The sequence below is a fragment of the Dipteris shenzhenensis genome, chromosome 6, assembly GCF_047967505.1.
Source record: "Dipteris shenzhenensis isolate YYH24624 ecotype China chromosome 6, Dip_SZ_1.0, whole genome shotgun sequence".
In the NCBI taxonomy this organism is placed as follows: Eukaryota; Viridiplantae; Streptophyta; class Polypodiopsida; order Gleicheniales; family Dipteridaceae; genus Dipteris; species Dipteris shenzhenensis.
The window spans coordinates 57,452,938-57,471,519 of NC_141601.1; the positions used below are offsets into that span (position 1 = coordinate 57,452,938).

The window sequence follows — 18,582 nt, forward strand, 5'->3', positions numbered from 1 at the left end:
GATGCGACTGTTGCATCCCAAGAAGTCTTCATCGATGCGGGACCACATCAACAAGTTACAAGAGCTTCAGCAGGAGATCCTCCAGGCAGGGAAGCGGATATCATCCGAGGACATGACCATAACTTTACTATCCCAGTGTTTGGGGCCTTCTATTCGTCCTTGATCACCAGTGGTAGGATGAATGAGTTGACCTGGGAGGAATTGTCCCCATGGTGCTTGACTAGGAGGAGTGCTTTGTTGATCGTACTAATGAGAGTCAGCCTGAGGCTTTGGCACCAGTGATATCATCCGAGGACACGACCATAACTTTACTATCCCAGTTATCCTCTCAGTATGGGGCCTTCTATTCATCCTTGATCACCAGTGGTAGGATGAATGAGTAGACCTGGGAGGAATTGGTCCCCATGGTGCTTGACTAGGAGGAGTGCTTTGTCGATCGTACTAATGAGAGTCAGCCTGAGGCTTTGGCAACTGAGCAGAAAGGTAGAAAGCAGCTGACAGTTGAGGAACGAGAAGCTCTCAAGGCATCCCGTACACGTAACCGATGTGGCAAAAAAGGTCATTATTGGCGTCAGCGTCCCCAAGGAACGTTGAGGGGTCCAGTAACCAGTTGGCCAATAGTGTTACTGCTGTGACGGTGTATACTCCAGCCTTCTAGTAGCACAAGGCAGGCGTTGCTAGCAGGCTTCCTGGATCGAGATGGAGGATTAATTGCTTGTGGCAGCAGGACCTACCAATCAGGTGCACCGAGCAGGGAGTCATTTATCGAGGCTGGCTTTTCAGGCATAACCTCGAGTCACAAGGATTTGTTCTTCCTGACTTAGATGGCTGTATGTTACAAGTTTGTATTCTGTTTGGACGTTACGACCTGGCAGACCTAGAGGGGGTCTCATAGTGTTCTGCTGCAGCTTTAGTCTGAGCTGCTGAAGATTCAGATGGGTCAGTAGATTGCCAGTGCGGGAACCCAGATGCAGTTGATTGATCCTTGTGAGCTGTAATATGCTCGTTGTCATTGGAGCACTGAACTTCATTGATCTGGCGACAGTGTACCAGTTTGGACTTGAGAGGGGGCTATCTAGCTCTGTGATACAGGTGCCCATGAAGGGAAGTAGACCTTGAACCGGTGGCAGTATCAGTCAGATTATTGTACCAGCAGTAGGATTGTTGTACCAGATGACCCAGTGTACCATTACCCACCAGAGGAGTGTTCCTAGCACCTGTGGCCTAGGAGCAACAGTTTCAGTGATCGTGCTAAGGCGGTTCGCGCCAAGGGGGGGGGCTTCTTTGATAGTACTTGTGGCGGTCTTCAGCGGTGGAGTATCACACGATGGATTCCTCCAATTCTTCCAATGGCACACCCAGCTCCCTGGTGTCTCTGTTCCATCCAGGAGCTGAGAGGGGGTATTAGAGGTCAACATCTCCTGATGTCACCTAGAGAGAGAGGGCCTTGCTTGTGGGTGTGCCCGCCCAGTTAGTGAGGCTAGGGTAGATGAGTGAGGGCCTGTGTTGTGGGTGTGCCCGCCCCTCATGAGGATAGAGTAGGGTAGGTACTGCGTGGTCCTCTTGGGCCCCATGCTGGTTCACATGCTCCCATGGCAGGCACACCTTGCTGCACATTGGGGAGGCCTAGAGGCTGGAGGGAGGCGTGCTAGTCGGCCCATGTGGCGCAGTATTTCAGCCCCTTATAGAGGGCAGAGGTGGGTCAGCCCATCCCCATTTGCAGGTTGGCTGGAGGGCAGAGGGCACAGCTCCTCGTATAGGCTGGTGCAGCTCCTTTTGGAGGGCTAGGGGCAGTTGGCCCTAGAGCCCTGCCAGTTGGTTTGCAGGCCCATGCTTTGGGGCCTGGTGGAGCCCTATATATAGGGCTGTAGGGGTCGGCCCACATTAGCAGGCTGGTCGGCCCTGCTCCTTGCTGGCCGACTAGGAGTCTGGGGGGCTATATATAGGCCCCCCCCACTTGTGTTTTGTTCATCTCATTCTGGTGCTTGGTGGAGGAGCATAGCCAGCCTAGTGTAGCGCCTCAGGAGCAGGGTTGTGGAGCAGTCCATCCACTCCTTGTGCCTCCAGTTGCTGTGGTTGTTGAGCTGTCCGGTTGAGCTCTCGAGCAGCCTGTTTGTTCAAGGGTTTTCCCCCAGTTGTAGCGGGGTTTTCTCCATAGATCAATTGCAGCTCTCTTGTGCCTTTCTCTCTTTTCTCTCCTTCTCAGCATTGTGTTCGTGTGTGTGAGGCGTGCTCTCTCTCTCTCTCTCTCTCTCTCTTCCGTTCATTTCCACTGCACTTCTCACATTATCTCCATGAGCATCGAGACCTACACATTGATAGCATCAAGAAACGTGATAGCGTTGACATCAAGAAGCGCGAAGGAGAAAGTCATTGAAGACGTCTCTATCCAGGCGATGCTCTCCAGCAACAATAGCATGGGTCTTCAGGAAGATGGCAATAGAAATGGCATATGGTGGAACGAGGGGAGTGAGGCACAATTAGATGTGATAGATTTCGAGTATAGAACCAAGTACAATGTGCCTCATTTATAGGTTACATCACAGGTGAGGTCATAGGAGGAGCTCACATGTGATGTCACACTGATATCAAATCTAATCTAGGACTTGGTCCACTTGGGACAAGGACTCTTCACATCCACACAAGTGTATGACACTCACACTCACACTCACACTCACACTAGGACTCAGATATCTGACATGTCCAAGACCCAGGGAGAAATTCAAGGCCATGTGGGTACCTTAAAGGCCTTGGTGCAGGCAGCAGTGGAATTTTGGCTAGAAGGCCAATGGTGGCGTGCCATTTGCCATTGCTGTTAGTACTATCCCGATGCTTTCCTGTGGGTTTGGTTGCCTAGCTGGCTGGCTTGTTTTGCTGCCCTGCCTCCATGGCTGGCCTGTTTGCGTGGCTGTCTGACAGCCCTGCATGGAATCCCAGGCAACTGCTCACACTGCCTTGCTTTTTTGCAGCTTCTCTTGGCTTTCCTTTGCATGTGATGTACTCTATACTCTACTATTGCCACTGCATCAATACTGTAGAGGATATACATGACATCCCCTTTAGCTGAAGTTGACCAAGCTCAGATAGGTGATAAGTTCTGTTCTCTGGAGAGCCTTGAACACACGTTCATGATTTTGCTTGAACATCTTTTTAAGGTCTCAAGCAATTTTGTCTCGAACTGATGAATGTTGTTGAGCATCAAATCTGCTGCTTCTTAGAACTAATCTGGAATTATGTGCACTTACTTTACAGGGAACCCTCGCAGCAGAAGCTATTCATCTTGTAGACGGCAACCTAAGGCCGCACCTTCTGGGAAATAGAAGTTGTGGCTCTGTTTGACTCCTGCTGTCAATTGATGGCAAGAACAATGCATTGCTATCGTAGGGTATATTGCTGTTTCATAGTCTTCATAAAAGCCATTGACTCTGTGCCCTGAGGTGAACTGATCTCACGATTCTGAGATTATCTGGGCAGTCATGTCTTTATATGGGAGAGTCAAAGGCAAAGTCAAGGCATAGGCAAAGCCTTGCCTGGGAGGTTATGCAAAGAAAGACTAATATCTTTGATGGCTTGCCTTAATCAATCGTTAAAAAAAACAATGGAAATTCTCTCTCACAAAATTACAGACAATAAGCTCATGAATTGAAAGCTAAAAAACCACAGAAACTTATAAGTATGTATGGCTATACAAGCATTACTTGAATAGATCACTTTCAATTGGGACATTGTTCTCTACATCTGGCCTTGGTCCCTTGATCCAAATATCCACCAGTCTGTTTTTATGTGGGCCATTGTATCCTTTCCTTGTTCTTTCTGGTTTTGGTCTGGGCCTTCTTTCCTTTGAATGAGCGGTTGATCTGTCACATTTGTAGCAATACAAACTGTTCAAAACTAATTGCTTTTGTTTCCAATGTAACAGAATCGGAATAACTATCTGCGCTTGGTTGCATCATCTGCTGAAAAATCCACACACGTTGCTGGCAACATAGGGCCAGTGACTACTGGTGCAAGCAAAGGAAAATTGAAGGGAGAGAAAGCACTGGGTGATGCAAAATCTGTAAGGAAACACACTGAGCAGCAAGCCTCAGAAGGAGGTGCAGTGGCTATAAATGCCTCAGAAATATTAAAGGATTTCCGAGTCCACTTTGTCCGGTTAAATGGCATCTTATTTACCAGGACCAGGTATTGCTCTGTAAACTTGTTGGCCAGAAATCTTCTTAGTATTAGTTGAAGTTGAGAGCATTTTTAAAGGACTGTTTGATCTTTTTACTTTGCATGTACAAAGGAAGTTTAATCCCCTGTTTGGTGTGAAGAAAGGCAGAATCAAATATGCTTTTATGCTTCTGATTGCAGTAGGCTCTCAATTGTTCAATCAATGGTTGATCGTAATGGGGTGTCACTTAACTTCTTGTTCCATCAAGTGTATTTCTTTTGCAAAGGCTATTCATATGACCGATACTCAGGTGAAAGCAAATCCTGTCCTGATTTTTTAAAAGTTTCTTATGTAGCATATCCATATTGGATATGAGGAAACTCTCATTAATGGAGTGGGCTAAAGGGTTATTTCATTTTGCTCATTCCGTTCACAAGAAAACTTCATTGCATAGATAACGTCAAATTTATTATATGGTTATCCCCACTGAATTATTTTAGGCCTGACTTAAATATTGAAACCCCCCCCACCCTTGGGACCCTTGTTTGGTGGAAAAAATTCCTTCTCATTTAGAGAAGAAAACACATATTATAAAGTGTCATCCCTTGGTTACAGAGGATTTTTCATATAGGAGCAGCCTAATCATTGTAGAGAAGCTGTGGGTCATAATTAACTGCATATAAAGATGTATGAGGGCGACAACACAATGCCCAAAAAAAATGCAAAGTCAAAGAATAAAATGCCTCATATGGAGTCTTGTCCTTGACGGCCTTTGTCTTGGTCCGGCTGAGAATGTGTACCGCTGTATTGATAGCTTCACTCCAATAGGCTTTAGAAAGATTTCTCCCTCGGAGCATAGCAAGCCCTGTCTCGGTGGTGGTTCTATGCTTTCTCTCGGCTACCCCGTTTTGCTGAGAAGTATGTGCCGTGGTGAGTTGTCGCTTGATCCCATGCTTGCGACAAAATGTATTAAACTCACTTGAGGTGAATTCTACCCCCCTGTCTGTGCGAAATGTCTTGACATCTTCCCCTGTCTCCTTTTCAACTCTAGCCTTCCAGTCTTTGAATTTCTCAAAAGCCTGAGACTTTTTAGCCAAACAATATACCCAAGTCATTCTACTGAAATCATCCACAAAGAGAAGTGAATACCTGGATCCTGCCCATGATGCAGTAGACATTGGACCACAAATGTCGGCGTGAACCAACTCAAGTGGTTTGCTGGCCCAAAACGAAGCTTCTTGTGGGAACTTATCCCTGTGCTGCTTGCCTTCAAGACAAGCCCTACAGACATCATCCTTGCCTGTAATTGGTGGAAGTCCATCCACCATCTTCGACTTTGACATTTCAGCCAAGTGTCCACCTTCCACTCTAAGCCTTGGGGGGGGGGGGGGGGGGCTGAGCTTATAAAAGAAGGCCTCTTCCCTTCATTCCCTACATGAAAAATTCGTCACTTTTCTTCTCCCTCCTTTTGGTTGATGCAGCAGAAGCTCTCCAGCTCCTTGGGTGCAGCCAGCTTCTCCCCAGGCCATTCTCTCACCTCAGCAGCACTTTCTCTCTCTACAGCAGCACACTCTCTCTCTACAGCTCCAGCCCCACCTCTCCAGAAATCTGCCCCCCTCTCAGCTCTTCTGGAACAGCAGCATCATCCTCTCTCCTCCTCCTAGCCTGGAGCAGCCACAGCCCCTTTCTCTCTCCTGCTGCAGTCTTTCCCTCTCTACTGCAGAATTTCTCTCTCTACTGTTCCAGCCCCTTCCCCTTGCAGAAATCTGCCTTTCTTTGCACCTCTGGAACAGCAGCAGCTGCTCTCTTACATCCCCTCCCTTGGGATCAGCATTGGCACTCTCTCTCTACAGCTATCACTCCATAAAGGCTTTCTCTCTCTAGCCTACAGGCTGTTTTTTTCTAAGCTGTTTTCATTCCAGCCCCATTTCCACACTCTCCTCACCCAAGGTAGCTTCAGAGGCATCAAGGACTTCATCTACAAAAGGGTCAAGTCACGAAGGGAGTCTGTATTGTCAAGTTTATCTCATTTACAGCACTATTTCATGTTGTTTCTACCATCTTTCTAGAAACTAGTGCTTGCCTCTAATGTTGGATGTAAGTGGTGATTGTTGCAGGCTTCTTCCTTGTGGATTGGGCAAGCCAAGAGTTGAAACCTGAGCTTGGAGTCCTCCTTTTTGTTGTCTACCTTGTACATATGCTCTTGAGTCTTGTATCTAGGTCCTAGGCTTTCACTGAGTTCATCAGTTTGGAAGGTGCATTGCACCTTGGTCTTGTATCTCCATTTTCAAGAAAAGTGAGCCTGGATAAGGGGGGGGGGGCGTCTTGGCCCCTCAATCATATTGCAATTTCCAATGATGTCACTTTGTGTTTAAGCTGTCTAAGTCTTAATTCCAGCTTAATTGCAATCTCTTAAGTTCAAGTATATGTGTTTGGCAACTCGCAATCATTTCATTCAAACGCCTTTGCAAAATCCGTTTTCTAAATTGATAGAAAGCACCGAGTAGTTTACACTCACCCACAAACTCAACCTCTAACTGAGGTCAAGGGTAAAAGACCTTAATAAAAAGGCATTATATAACATTGGCCATTGCCTTAGAAATATAAATATTTCTAATCCCCCCCTGCAGTGACAATGTCACAATGTACAAGGTAAACATCAATCACCAACGGATATAAGTTTAAAGCTTTGCAAAAAGCCTCAAATTTTGGACGAGGTAATGCTTTGGTGAAGAGATCTGCCACATTCTGTTTTATAGGGCAAATGACCAAGCTGATGTCCCATGCATGTAGCCGCTCCCCGACATAATGATGATGAATTTCAATGTGTTTCATACGAGCATGAAACACAGGATTCCGTGCCAGTGCAATGGCACTCTGATTGTCAGTGAGAATCGGAGTAGGCTCCTCCCATGATGCATGAAGATCACGCAGCAAACGCCTCAGCCAAATACTCTTGACTATGGTCGTAAAGGCTGCCCTGTACTCAACCTCACAAGAAGAGGTAGCCATTGTAGAGTGTTTCTTGCTTAACCAAGAACTGCACGAGTGTCCAAGAAAGAAACAATTACCACAAGTGGACTGCGGAGAATCAAAGTCACCAGCCCAATCTGAATCGGTGTTAAGCATGTAAGTGAAAGTCATCCCCCCCCGGGAAAGAGCAAACCAAGGGTTCGGGTGCCCTGTAGATAACGGAACACTTGCTTCATAGCTTGCCAATGTAAGGTCTTTAGACTTGAAATCTGCAATTTTTGCAGCATTAGTACTAATGAGCAGCATGTCATCGACATAGAGAACAATGATGAGAAAATCCCCCCCTTCCTTCTTGATATAGAGGGTACTCTCATGTGGACTATTCCGCATTCCCTGGCTAGTCAAAAAGGCATTTATATTTGCATGCCAAAGTCGAGGAGCTTGCTTCAAACCATACAAAGCCTTTCTCAGCTTGCATACTTTGTCTTCCTTGCTGGGTTTGACAAATACGATGGGTTGAGAAATATAGACCTCCTCCTGAAGGTCCCCATTCAACAATGCAATTTTAATGTCCAGCTGATGGATCTTCCATCCTTGAAATGCGGCCAATGCAACCACACACCTAACGGTGGTTATCTGCATCTTGCATGGCAGAGGTAGAAGCCACAAAAACTTTTCTCATAGGCATCAAGCTGAAATAACCCGTGACATAATGTACCAGTGAAGATGAAGGCATAATCTCTCTCCTTGTCACGGACCGTACATCTGTCATCCTCAAAGATGACCTGGTAACCTCTTTGAGAGAGGAGAGAGAAGGCAAATTCTTCTTAATCCTAGGGACATCCAAAACATCTTGGATGCAAAGATTTGAACGATGCACGGTTGTGAGTGAAAGTTCTCCAATCCCTTTAACTGGATAAGAAGAATTGTTGGCACAAAACTGACTTGCCAACTAGTGCATTGGATAACTTATCAAAGAAAGATTTATGTGAGGTGATACGGCGGATGCATTGCTATCAAAGTACCATGTCTTACCCGTATCATTCATACTGAAAATGCGTGACTCCCAAGAAACATCATAGCTATAAGTAAAGAAGGCCCAATCATGCTCAACAAAATAAGAAGAAGTATCATCAGAGCCTGCATGTTGAGCTGAGTGTGAAACTGTCATACCGGACTCTTTCTTCTTCTCTTTTGCAAGCCTTTGGGACATTCATTGATGTGATGACTGGGCTTTTTACAATAATGGCACTTGCCTTTCTTGAAAGGCTTTGAGGCATCCTTTTTATCTTTCCCACCTGCATGTGCATGTCGAGAACCATTGCTAGAGGCTGACTTGGCTGAGCTTTCTTTTTACCCTTGTCTTTTGCTGAAAAAACATGCTCCTCACTATGAGAACGTGAAGCCATATTCTTTCACGTCTGCTCCTCTTGCAACAAGAGTGCTACCAACTCTTGAAAAGTGAGGCGATTTTGATTCCCTCGCATTGAAAGTTTGAGAGATGTATGAAAAGAAAGATAAGACTCCAGCAAGGAGTTCGAAGTAATGGTAACAAGCTGTGAGTTTGGAATGACCTCGTCAATGTTCAAGAGTTGCTCTCGCAAATCTTGAATCTTGGTGACATTTTCCTGCATAGAGTCACCCTCATCCATGTGCACACTATCAAGCTCTCTTTGCAAATATGAGATTCTTGCCTCACTACGAGCTTGATACAATGTTCCAAAATATCCATGCATCTTTAGAAGTCCAGCAAGACCTAAAATGAGGGACAATAAACCTCTTGATATTCAGTGAAATCAAAGACAAGGCTTGAGGATTATGTTTTTGTCGAAAACAGGTCTAAAATGAGGTTGCCCAGGCTAGAAGAAGCTCCCAAAGTGCTCAAAAAGCCCAGCCTTGAACTTGCATTAGAAGGTGGTGGCTTGTCCAAACTAGGTTGAAATCAGCAAAAAAGCCTCCAAAAAGTAGCACTAGAACCTCTCCAGAAGTGGCGCCCAAGCAAGAGAAGCCTATAGGGGGTGCCTGCCAGCAAAAACGAGCTGTTGTGACCAAGTTCTTCATGACAAAAGTGAAGCTTTCGTGACAAAATTGAAGCTAGAGGGCGTGGGAGGTGCGGGAAGAGGTATGGGGGCGAGGGGAAAGCTGCTCTTATACCAAATGTTGGAAATGGAAGCGAGAGAATGGAGCTGAAGCAAGTTGGAATGAAATTGCAGCAGCAAGTCATAGAGATGAAACCCGGTGACTAACTCACCCATAAACTCAGCCTCTAACTGAGGCTAGAGGTAAAAGACCTTAATAAAGGTAAAACGTGCCCCTAGCCCCTTATTATATAACATTGGCCCCACTGCCTTAGAAATATTTAACAGTTGGTTGGGCCATATTTTTGCCACTCTTGTACTTTCTCATTATCCATTTACAAGTACAATCGATTGCTTTTTCAGCTTGTGTCCTACTCATTGATTCCCATCCAATAGTGGCATTAGAGCATCTAGATTTCTACCCGCTCCCCCTGTGCACACCTTCAGGTCAGCTCCTTGGCCAGCAGCTTCGACTTTAAGTTGATGACCAGCTGCTCCTTGCAGCCCAACTAGCTCTCGTGACCTGTAGTTCGAATTTGTTCCGCCATTTTGCTTCCATTTGGGTCACTTTTGATGTAGGAAGCTTCAGTCTGCAACCACGACCAATCGCGAGCAGCTTTAGCAGCACCAACCAGACTTTTTGCTGCTGTCCCTAGTCACGTGACACCATCGGAGCACGTGCCATTTGCTGAGAAAATCGCATCTTGCTGCAGCTACCAGTGCTGGGATCACTTTCATTGCGAACAGTGGATTATTTTGCGCTGCTTCAATAGGCGCACAAGTCCTGTTTAGTGCCGCTAGGAGTTGCGCCCCACTCTACTCAGCAACCGACAGTCGAGGGTACTCTGTACATCACTACTTGCTCAGGGGCCTTCTTTTCTACATCCATATGGAATTATGCCTGTATAACACATTTGCATTCTTGGTTGTTTGTAAAGCTCAGTGTCCATATTGTCTGTACAGTGTACGGGTTCCTGACAGTTCTCTTCCACTGGCGGAGTTTTGACAGTTCCTGCGCCTTAGTTCTGGTTCCAATCTGCAGTCTTGTGGACCAGTAGCTTGCATTTCCAGAGAATTCGGGTCTTTTGAGTGTGCTGATAGCCCATTGCAGTACACATTGGGCTGGTAAATCTGAGTTGGGGGTTTTCTCGGATTTGCTCTTTTTTGGCTCACTTGCCCTCCACAATTTGGGGCTTTTGACCAATTTGCAGTCATTTGTTTTCAGAGTGCCTGGTAAGGCCTTGTCCTTTTTTTTGCACACCTTGGCTTGCCATAAATTCGGGCTTTTGCTCCCATTGCCTTGCATTGGAACTTCTGCTGTGAAGATTCTCTGTTTCAGGTACCTACGAGAAGATCCAAGCAGATTTTTTACCCTTGAATTAGTGGCTGGACAGAGTTTTCTTGGCCATAATTATCTTGGACGGGTTTTTGCAGGATAGACTTTTGCATGCCTACATTTTGCAGGCAAGCACTTGGAATCAGTCTTTGTGGGCAGTTTTGTGCTTTTGGCTCAGATGTGAACAGCCATTTGGGCAGTCGCATTTGCTGTCATTTGCAGATATTGCAGTCAGTCTGGTTGACGAATTTCGGTGGAGAAGGCGGCTGAAGGATCTGCTGCTGGGTCTTCGGCTACGCTAAGATGCAGGCGCGCGTCCGCGACTCAATCCAAGATCAGATCTAGCACTAGGGAACTAGACTTGCTCCCCATCGGCTCTACTAGAGACTGAACCTCTGGACCCGTTTTATAGGCTTGGGCCCAATGCTCCAAAGATAGCAAAGACCTAAATCTGGTTCATACCCTTGCCACTCAACCCGAGAATCAAGCCTGCCTAGCCCTAAGCCTCCCCAGGCTACCTAAGCTAGTCTTGTGTACCCCAGTACACGTCAGATACCAATCCGTGCACATGACATTTGGGGACAGTATGAGGTTTGCCATCATCAATCTTTGTTAATCTGCTTGTAATGTGCATGACTATTTGGGCTTTTGGGGAAGAACCTATGCAGGCACATGGAGGAGGTATTGGAATAGGATTGGTCACCTCCCCCATTTGAGGCCCCATATGAGGAGTGCATCGGGGGCGGGGGGGGGGGGACCATAGGTTGATAGGATTACGCATGGGGCTGCCATGTGGGCAGTAGAGCGAAAGGAGATACCTGGCTGGTTGGAAGCTTTCCAGGACTTGGAACATGGCTGAACAGAAATGGAACAGGTGCAGCAAGCTATGGAGGGCCTATGGGCAGGTTTGGGGCTGGTAAGGACCCCATGAACAGGCTGGATATGGGCAGGCCTGCCTGAGCCAGTGGCAGCATGCCACGTGGCCAGGTAGGGCCAGCCGAAGGCTGGCGAGATGCCCCCAAGGGGGGCGTTATGGGCTGCACGAGAAGGAGTTGGTGGGGAGGTTGTTTGAGTCGGCTACAAGGGGGCAGAAAGTCGGCCAGTAGGAGGGGGTAAGCAGCCCCTATAAAAGGGGGCATTTGGGCCCCCATTTACCATCACTTGGAGCAGCCCTCAGAAGAGCAGAAAGGAGCAGCAGGTAGCCATCCTTGGGCCTACATTCAGGAGGTGAAGGAGCCGTACAATAGGCAGTAGACTTAGCTCAAGAGTGGCAGCCCACCTAAGCTGGCTTTCCAGACAGCAAGGTTGAAGGGATCTTTGAACAGAGAGTCTACTTAAGGTGATTGGAGCACGCGGGCTCAGAGATCTAGAGGTGCCAGACATATAGTAGGAGAATATTTTGATATTGTATTGTGTCCAGTTTGTGGATGGATGGAAATATATAAGTGTTGCTTCTATGTTTGTCTTGATGCACAGTCTATTTACTGGCTTGCACATACATGAATGTTTGTGAAGCACACACATGAATGTTTGTGAAGTACACACATGTTGATGAAGCTTGATTCTATAGTGAAACACTACTGCGTGTAATTCCTGGGTTCATCCATCAGCCTTTTACTGCGGGATACCCTCGGGTGGGATTTCATTTTCTAACACGAGGTACACTGTGGGTTCACAAGGGGTTTGGGATGATAGGCAGACTGTCCAGGCTTCCAACCGGCATGACATTTGTGTCTCACAACCCTCCACCCTGATGTTGACACTTGTTTGCACTTAAATAACAGTGCAGATATATTTTTGTGCGAATCGCGTGTCAGATGTTTGGCTATTGGGGTCTCAGTGTAAAGGCCCAACTACCAACTTCAGTGCAAACTTCTACCAGTCTTCATATACAAGTTTTCATGGTGATCAGGATGATTTCCCATGCCTATTTTAGCTGTAATATAGGTGACATGCCTTAAATGATTTGATCTAGAAGATGGCTATGTATATACTGATTTACCAGGCATGAATTTGAATATGAAACTTATCATTGATGAATATTGATTTGTGCCAAATGATCACAGCTTGGAGACGTTCTCAGAAGTTCAGTCCTGTGTTTTAAACGAACTTCAACAATTACTTGGGTGTAAAGATAAAGATGGAGAAGCAGAGTTCATATCAAGTCTTTCGAATGTGGGAGGAATTTGGGGAGGTGGACCTAATGTTGTCCTTCAGCTTGTCACTATACTGATCTTCACTGTTCACAATGTAAACTGGAGCCCTGATTCACATCAACCTACGTATGCAGAGATACTACAACGATCTGTCATCTTGGAGCATGCCTTCATTGCCACCTTTGAATGTGCAGGGTATCTTATTCAACAATGTGCAAATGCGGATGATGCATCCATGAGTCCTCTTTTACCTGCCATGCTAGTCACCATGGAATGGCTTGCTTGCAGACCTGAGATGCTTACAGGCTCAGAAGTTGGAGAAAAGCAGGGAAATGCCAGGCTCTTTTTTTGGAGAGAATGTGTGAACCTTTTGAATAGGTTTTTGGAAGAGCAGGATAGAGATGATGGAAAAGGATATCTGTCAGAATCATTTGGAAGCCTGTCTTTGAAGTTGTCTAGAGAGGCAAGCAAGGAAGGATTTTTACTATGGGAGGATTATGAATTACGGGGGTTCACCCCGCTGCTACCTGTCCAGGTTGCTCTTGATTACTCAACAAAGCCAACTTTGGGTCTTGGAAGTAAGAAAGAGAGGCGTGCCCGCGTGCAACGGCTCATAAGGGCCGGGAAAGCCATATCAATCACTTTAGAAGGAACTGAGAAGGGATTGACCTATGATGTTGAAAATGATGTCTTTTATGTTGTAGGTGATAGAGGCAGAAGGGACAGGAAGCGTGATGTTGTAGGTTTATCACTGCAGGACTCTTCTCTGGGTGAGACCCCAGAAGCAAAAGTAGACGAAAGGTCGTACCGAGCAGTGAATACTGGTAAAGAAACAAAAGGACCAGAAGAGCTCCACTCAACAAAGGTAACTTCAGGCGAGGAAGAGGATGAGGTTATTGTCTTTAAGCCCTTGGTAAACATGAAGAAACAGATCAATGCTATTCCATTGGAATCTTGTCAACCACTGGGGAACACAGTTGCTGATTCAAATGCGGTGCCCATCTCCAATTCTCAGCCTAGTTCTAGGATTGGCTCTCAATCAATAGATGCTCCCAGTGATGCATCTCAGAAACCTTTGCCTGGAAAGGCTGTCACCTTGACAGGGATTGACAAACTGTTGCCTGGGCCTCTGTCTTCCACTGTTTCTAGTACGTCAAATATTTTATCAACATTTTCTTCCCAAAGTGGTGATGCACGACCTTTAGATCTTGAATCTGCAACTTTTGTAAGCAGAGCCCCTGGGATATTCCATGATTATGTTATGGACAGTTTTATTTCAAATGTGGCAGATAACTCTCGATCTCTAGGCTCTGCATTCAGACCATCAGGCTCACTAGCACCTGCTTTTGGCAACCCAAATGATGGTTCTGTTGCAGGCCTTGTTTCGGGCCCCTTCAGTAGTTGGGGAAGCACAAATGGATTGGACATGCTTTACAATCAACAGCGATGGGATTCTATTCCTCCAAACTTGAATTGGCATCCACAAAATTCCATGGTTGGCACTACTCCTTGGAATACAGAGCTAAATATGCTTGCTGCTGTGAGGGGTTTATCTAAAGTCGGAGCAGTTGGCCCAAGCATGGGTTTAGGAGCTTTTAGTGATTCTTTCCCCAACTTGCCACAGTACTTATTATCGGATAACACTACACGAAACCCCTCTAATATGACTCCCCATTCTATGATGAGCAGTCTGCAAGTTTCCTCTTCCCCTAACATTTATGATTCTAAACACAGACTGCTTGATGGTGTTATGCATGCAAAGCCTAGCTCTCAGGCACCAAACGTTGTTCGAAAGGATGACATACTTTCACATGGTCAGTCAGCACAAGAGATGAGCTTATCAACAGGTAGCACTATTCTAAAGCCTGTGATAGGGTCTGTTAGTGACACTGAAAGGGTGGTTCCTAGGGTTGTTGGTCGTCCTTCAGGCATGCGGCCACCTCCTGGATTCGGTCCTTTACCTGGGAGGCCACCTGTCACTTTGCCTGTTGTACCATCATTGGAGACATCTCAGCCTTCAGCAGATGGCCAGCCAGTTAGCACATTAGTTCAGCCTAAACTTAGTTTGGATGGTTCTCGTTCTCTTGCAGTCACCAAGAGGGCAAGTGAAGGAGACGAACAGCAGGTTGATGATTATGGGTGGCTGGATGGATATACACCACTCAGAAGAGAAGCCAGCCAGCTTGCAAATATAGGACAGGGCTCATCAGTGGTTAGCTCAGATTATGGACTTTGGGCTAATCCCCGGGCTGATGTCACCTCATCTCCTTTTCCAGGTATGAAGCTTTCTGATCGTTTTTCAACCTCTCCACCCCTATCTACATTGCAGCAGCAGCAGCCAAGCATGATTGCCCAGTTGCAGCAAGAATTTCTGAAGCATCAGCAGCTCCTTAGAGAGCAGGGAGATCGGCAGACACTTCAAGAGCACCACCGACAGAAATCCGAGCAGTTTCAGCAAATTCATAGTGCACAGATTGCAGCCCAACGAGAGCAACAACATCAGCATCAGGGAAATTCAGCACATCAACAACAGCAGCCCCAAGAGTCACAGGCAATGCAGTCACAGCTGCCACAATCACCGTGGTATGGACAGAATTATGGGAGGGGCTCCTTTGTGTCGTAAGCACAATATTCAGTTATGCAAGTTTACCTCTTGGGGTATGACACATTACTGACCATGTCCTTTCTTCTTTGCCTGTCCTGATGTTCCCTTCATTTATTTGTCGCCCATTTTAATCCTGAAGACAATTCAGCCATGTGCAAAAGCTCGAAAGACCAGGATGAGATGTTCAAGGGAAGCACACTCACCTGACGCTAATATTGGCAGGTAATGATGAGATTGGGTGTTAAACTTGTGGCTTGGATGCATTGACGGTGGCCCTGAAGTTGAAATTATTGATGGACTCACTGAGTCTAACTCAATAATAAAATGTCGTTGGGAATTCTTTCAAGGTGAGCATTGGGATCCTTGACTTGGATTACAAAGGATTGAGGACAGTTTTGGCATCATTGAAAGTTTCATTGTAAAATGGCAATGTTTTTGATATATGCTTTGGTCTTTGCAGGTCCTTTAAATCTCAAGCTTCCGATCAATGCCAGCAAGTTCTGGCAGGAATCTGTGAACATGAAGAATATAAGGGGCTAATCACTGGCTTCTTTGGTTTCATTTGTGCCTGGTATGCTGTTCGTGCAATGGGTTGATCTACAAAGAAACTTTTGTGCTGCCCTACAGTATGCTTTATTTGAAATATCATATTAATGACAGTGGCACGCATGCCAGATGAGTGGTGGTGTGTGAAGGGGGTTGGTCTGCATGGGAAGCTCTGATGCGGAAGGGTTATAAACAAAGTTATACTTCGTGGCAAGTGCTTTTGTCTCCTCAGTTGCGGATTTAAGGCTCACATTATTCAAAGCTGCTGGATCATGAAGTCCCTACGATCAGTTACTGCTTCAAAGCACATTATATGTGATAATCTGCCATTCAGTTGGCAAGAATGGACTTTCAGAATTCCAGGTACCGCTATGGCAGTATGGAGGCAGCGTGGATGACATAAACAGGTGCCTCATGGGAATAGGTTAAGATTGAGGTCCTGTGGGTCCTGGTTAAGATTGAACGGTTAGAAGTGTGAGGTCCTCAAAGGTGGCCTATAGACACAGTAATTTAATATGCTTTTTGAAGTTGATAAATCTGGTCTTAGAACCATGTATAATAATTCAGAGATTTTTGGTTCTGTTCTCTCAATTGAATATGTTGTTTGCCTTTCACTGGTAGATGTGTAAGATTCCATTAAATGCCTTAAAAAATGCAAAATTTTGCACTTTTACCACCATGGCAAGCTTACTTCCGTAAGTGATTGGTTTAAAATGATCTAGCAAAGTGCAGCTGCCCCTTAGGTGCAAGGCAATATTTAATGGTTCTAAGAAGTAAGAAGGTTTGTGCAAGGCCTAACCACAATAAGATCCGATTTCAAAACAACGATCAAATATGCTTGTTATGCTTGCTATTTGGAAAATTAAAATTTCACTTTGGCCTAACTGTCACCCAAATTTGTTTGATTTATGTGCTCCTGATTATGGAACTTAGAAAATATCAGAGTAGCTCCCATAATACAAAAGCATGCATCAGCCCTTAAGCATTGAGCCGATTACATAAAGAGGTATCAAGTGAGTCGTGTTGAGAAAAGTATTAGTAAAAGGTATTGTAGGTATGTTTATTAGGAGCTGCATACACACCTTAGGTATCTTGGATGCAATATTCAATGTGACCTAAAAGTACATGTGATGCATGAGGTTATTATGTTTGGCTTGTAGATGTTTTAGTTTGGCGCTTGTAACTTATTCGATTATTTTTGTAAAATAGTAAAAAACAATGGCTAGAAAGCCTGTTAAGAATATAATTTCCAGCAAGCTTCAAGTAAATGAAAAAAGGGATTTTAAAAAGGGTATATGAGAATAAGTGGAAGCTGCATTTCAGTAACTCCATCAGGGGGTATATGCTTATACTGGTGTTGGGCCCTATTGGAGTCCAACAGCTTTCTATATACCACAACGAGCTTGAAATGGGAATGGACATTTGAGGGAAGTTGCGGCATGTAATCTTTTAACGTAGGTATTACTTTGCATAGCTCGAAGGGCTAATGGCCTTGTGCATTGCCCAAGCTGTACCGGCCTGCAATGATTTGTTGGCTCTTGTTGGGCCTTCAAATGCATGTATTGAGCTTTGTTACACTATTATGCAACAAACGTGGCATGAGTAATTCTAGATATATTCGCCCGACATGACTATTATTAGTATTCTTTAATTAGTTGTATGGTGGAGAGAGAGCAAGTAGAATACTTACCAAGGATTGTGAAAATAATTAAACTTGTTTGTTATATTTATATATATGTGTATATATGCATATGTAGGATTGGATAGTGGTACCTAGCCATTGTTTGATCTTCTTCAATTCCAGTTTTCATCCTGAAAATTCTTGTTCCAATTTCCCCATTTATTTCCTTATCTGAAGGAAGGCCTTGTAGCTTCGTCTTTTTGAGTAGAGCATGGGCATAATGTGAGACATACTTACCTTTTTTGCAAAGGATTGGTCTATTACTATCCGTACAAATGTATTGGCAAACTTCATAATTCAATTTCTCAAAGTTATCACATTTCCTTGTTACGGCCATTCTCTTACCACAGTGTATAATGGTAATTAACAAGTTCAGGAAATTAGCTCTTGTCCTGATTGTACAACCTTGGTCATCTAGCCAGTGGGACTTAGTGCTCTCTTTAATTTCCAAGAATTCCAAGGGTAGATCTGATACGGGTTCCTTAAATGCTGTGGAGCAGTGGGGTCCAAAAAACGTCTTGGATCCTAGACATTGATCAAGAGAGTGTCGTCCATGTATGGTGTTGCATGCTTGAAGGCTTTTAGGGCTTCTCTATGTCCTAAAGAAGAACTCCTTTGCAAACTTGTATGATGCCCAATCTTGTATTGCTAGAACCACTTGTTGAGAGTCCAATCTACTTATCGGAGCGGATGACTCTCCCTCAGCCACAAATGACATTGAGTGAACTCTTCTCTAAAGGGTCAAGGGTCAATGGCCCAACTCTTTGTTGTGATGAACAACCACTTGATTCTCTACCACTTCAATGATTCCAAGGACCATCATCCCCCAGGTTTGAGTCACTTGATTTTGATGCTAACAAAAGCAAACCACCTTAATGGGTAGGGATTATATAGGTTATAATTTATGAACAATGGCCTCAAAGGAGCTTTGTATTAGTGAAGAGTGTCTTCAATTATCTCACCATCTATGAAGAGACCATCGGGGGGATCTGGGTCGACACCTCCTCCTTGGCTACCCACAGGTGAGGAGTCTCCTCCTCTTCCTAGAAGAGCT

The 18,582-nt window shown here is 45.2% G+C and overlaps 1 protein-coding gene across 3 annotated transcripts in view; it reads left to right on the forward strand.

The window, feature by feature from the left end:
* The window catches only part of LOC147901403 (nonsense-mediated mRNA decay factor SMG7-like), a 28,433-nt gene extending 11,972 nt beyond the window's left edge, over positions 1–16,461 (forward strand). Inside the window, exons 4-8 of one of the 3 annotated variants that reach the window (XM_087375392.1) lie at positions 3,920–4,182; positions 12,607–15,354; positions 15,524–15,648; positions 15,762–15,872; positions 15,977–16,461. In XM_087375392.1, coding sequence (XP_087231518.1) covers positions 3,920–4,182; positions 12,607–15,319 — 2,976 coding nt within the window. In that variant the 3' untranslated portion in view covers positions 15,320–15,354; positions 15,524–15,648; positions 15,762–15,872; positions 15,977–16,461. Of the gene's footprint in view, positions 1–3,919; positions 4,183–12,606; positions 15,649–15,761 lie in introns of all 3 variants that reach the window. The other 2 variants (XM_087375391.1, XM_087375393.1) reach the window with 2 other exon arrangements.
* The last annotated feature ends 2,121 nt before the right edge of the window (positions 16,462–18,582 follow it).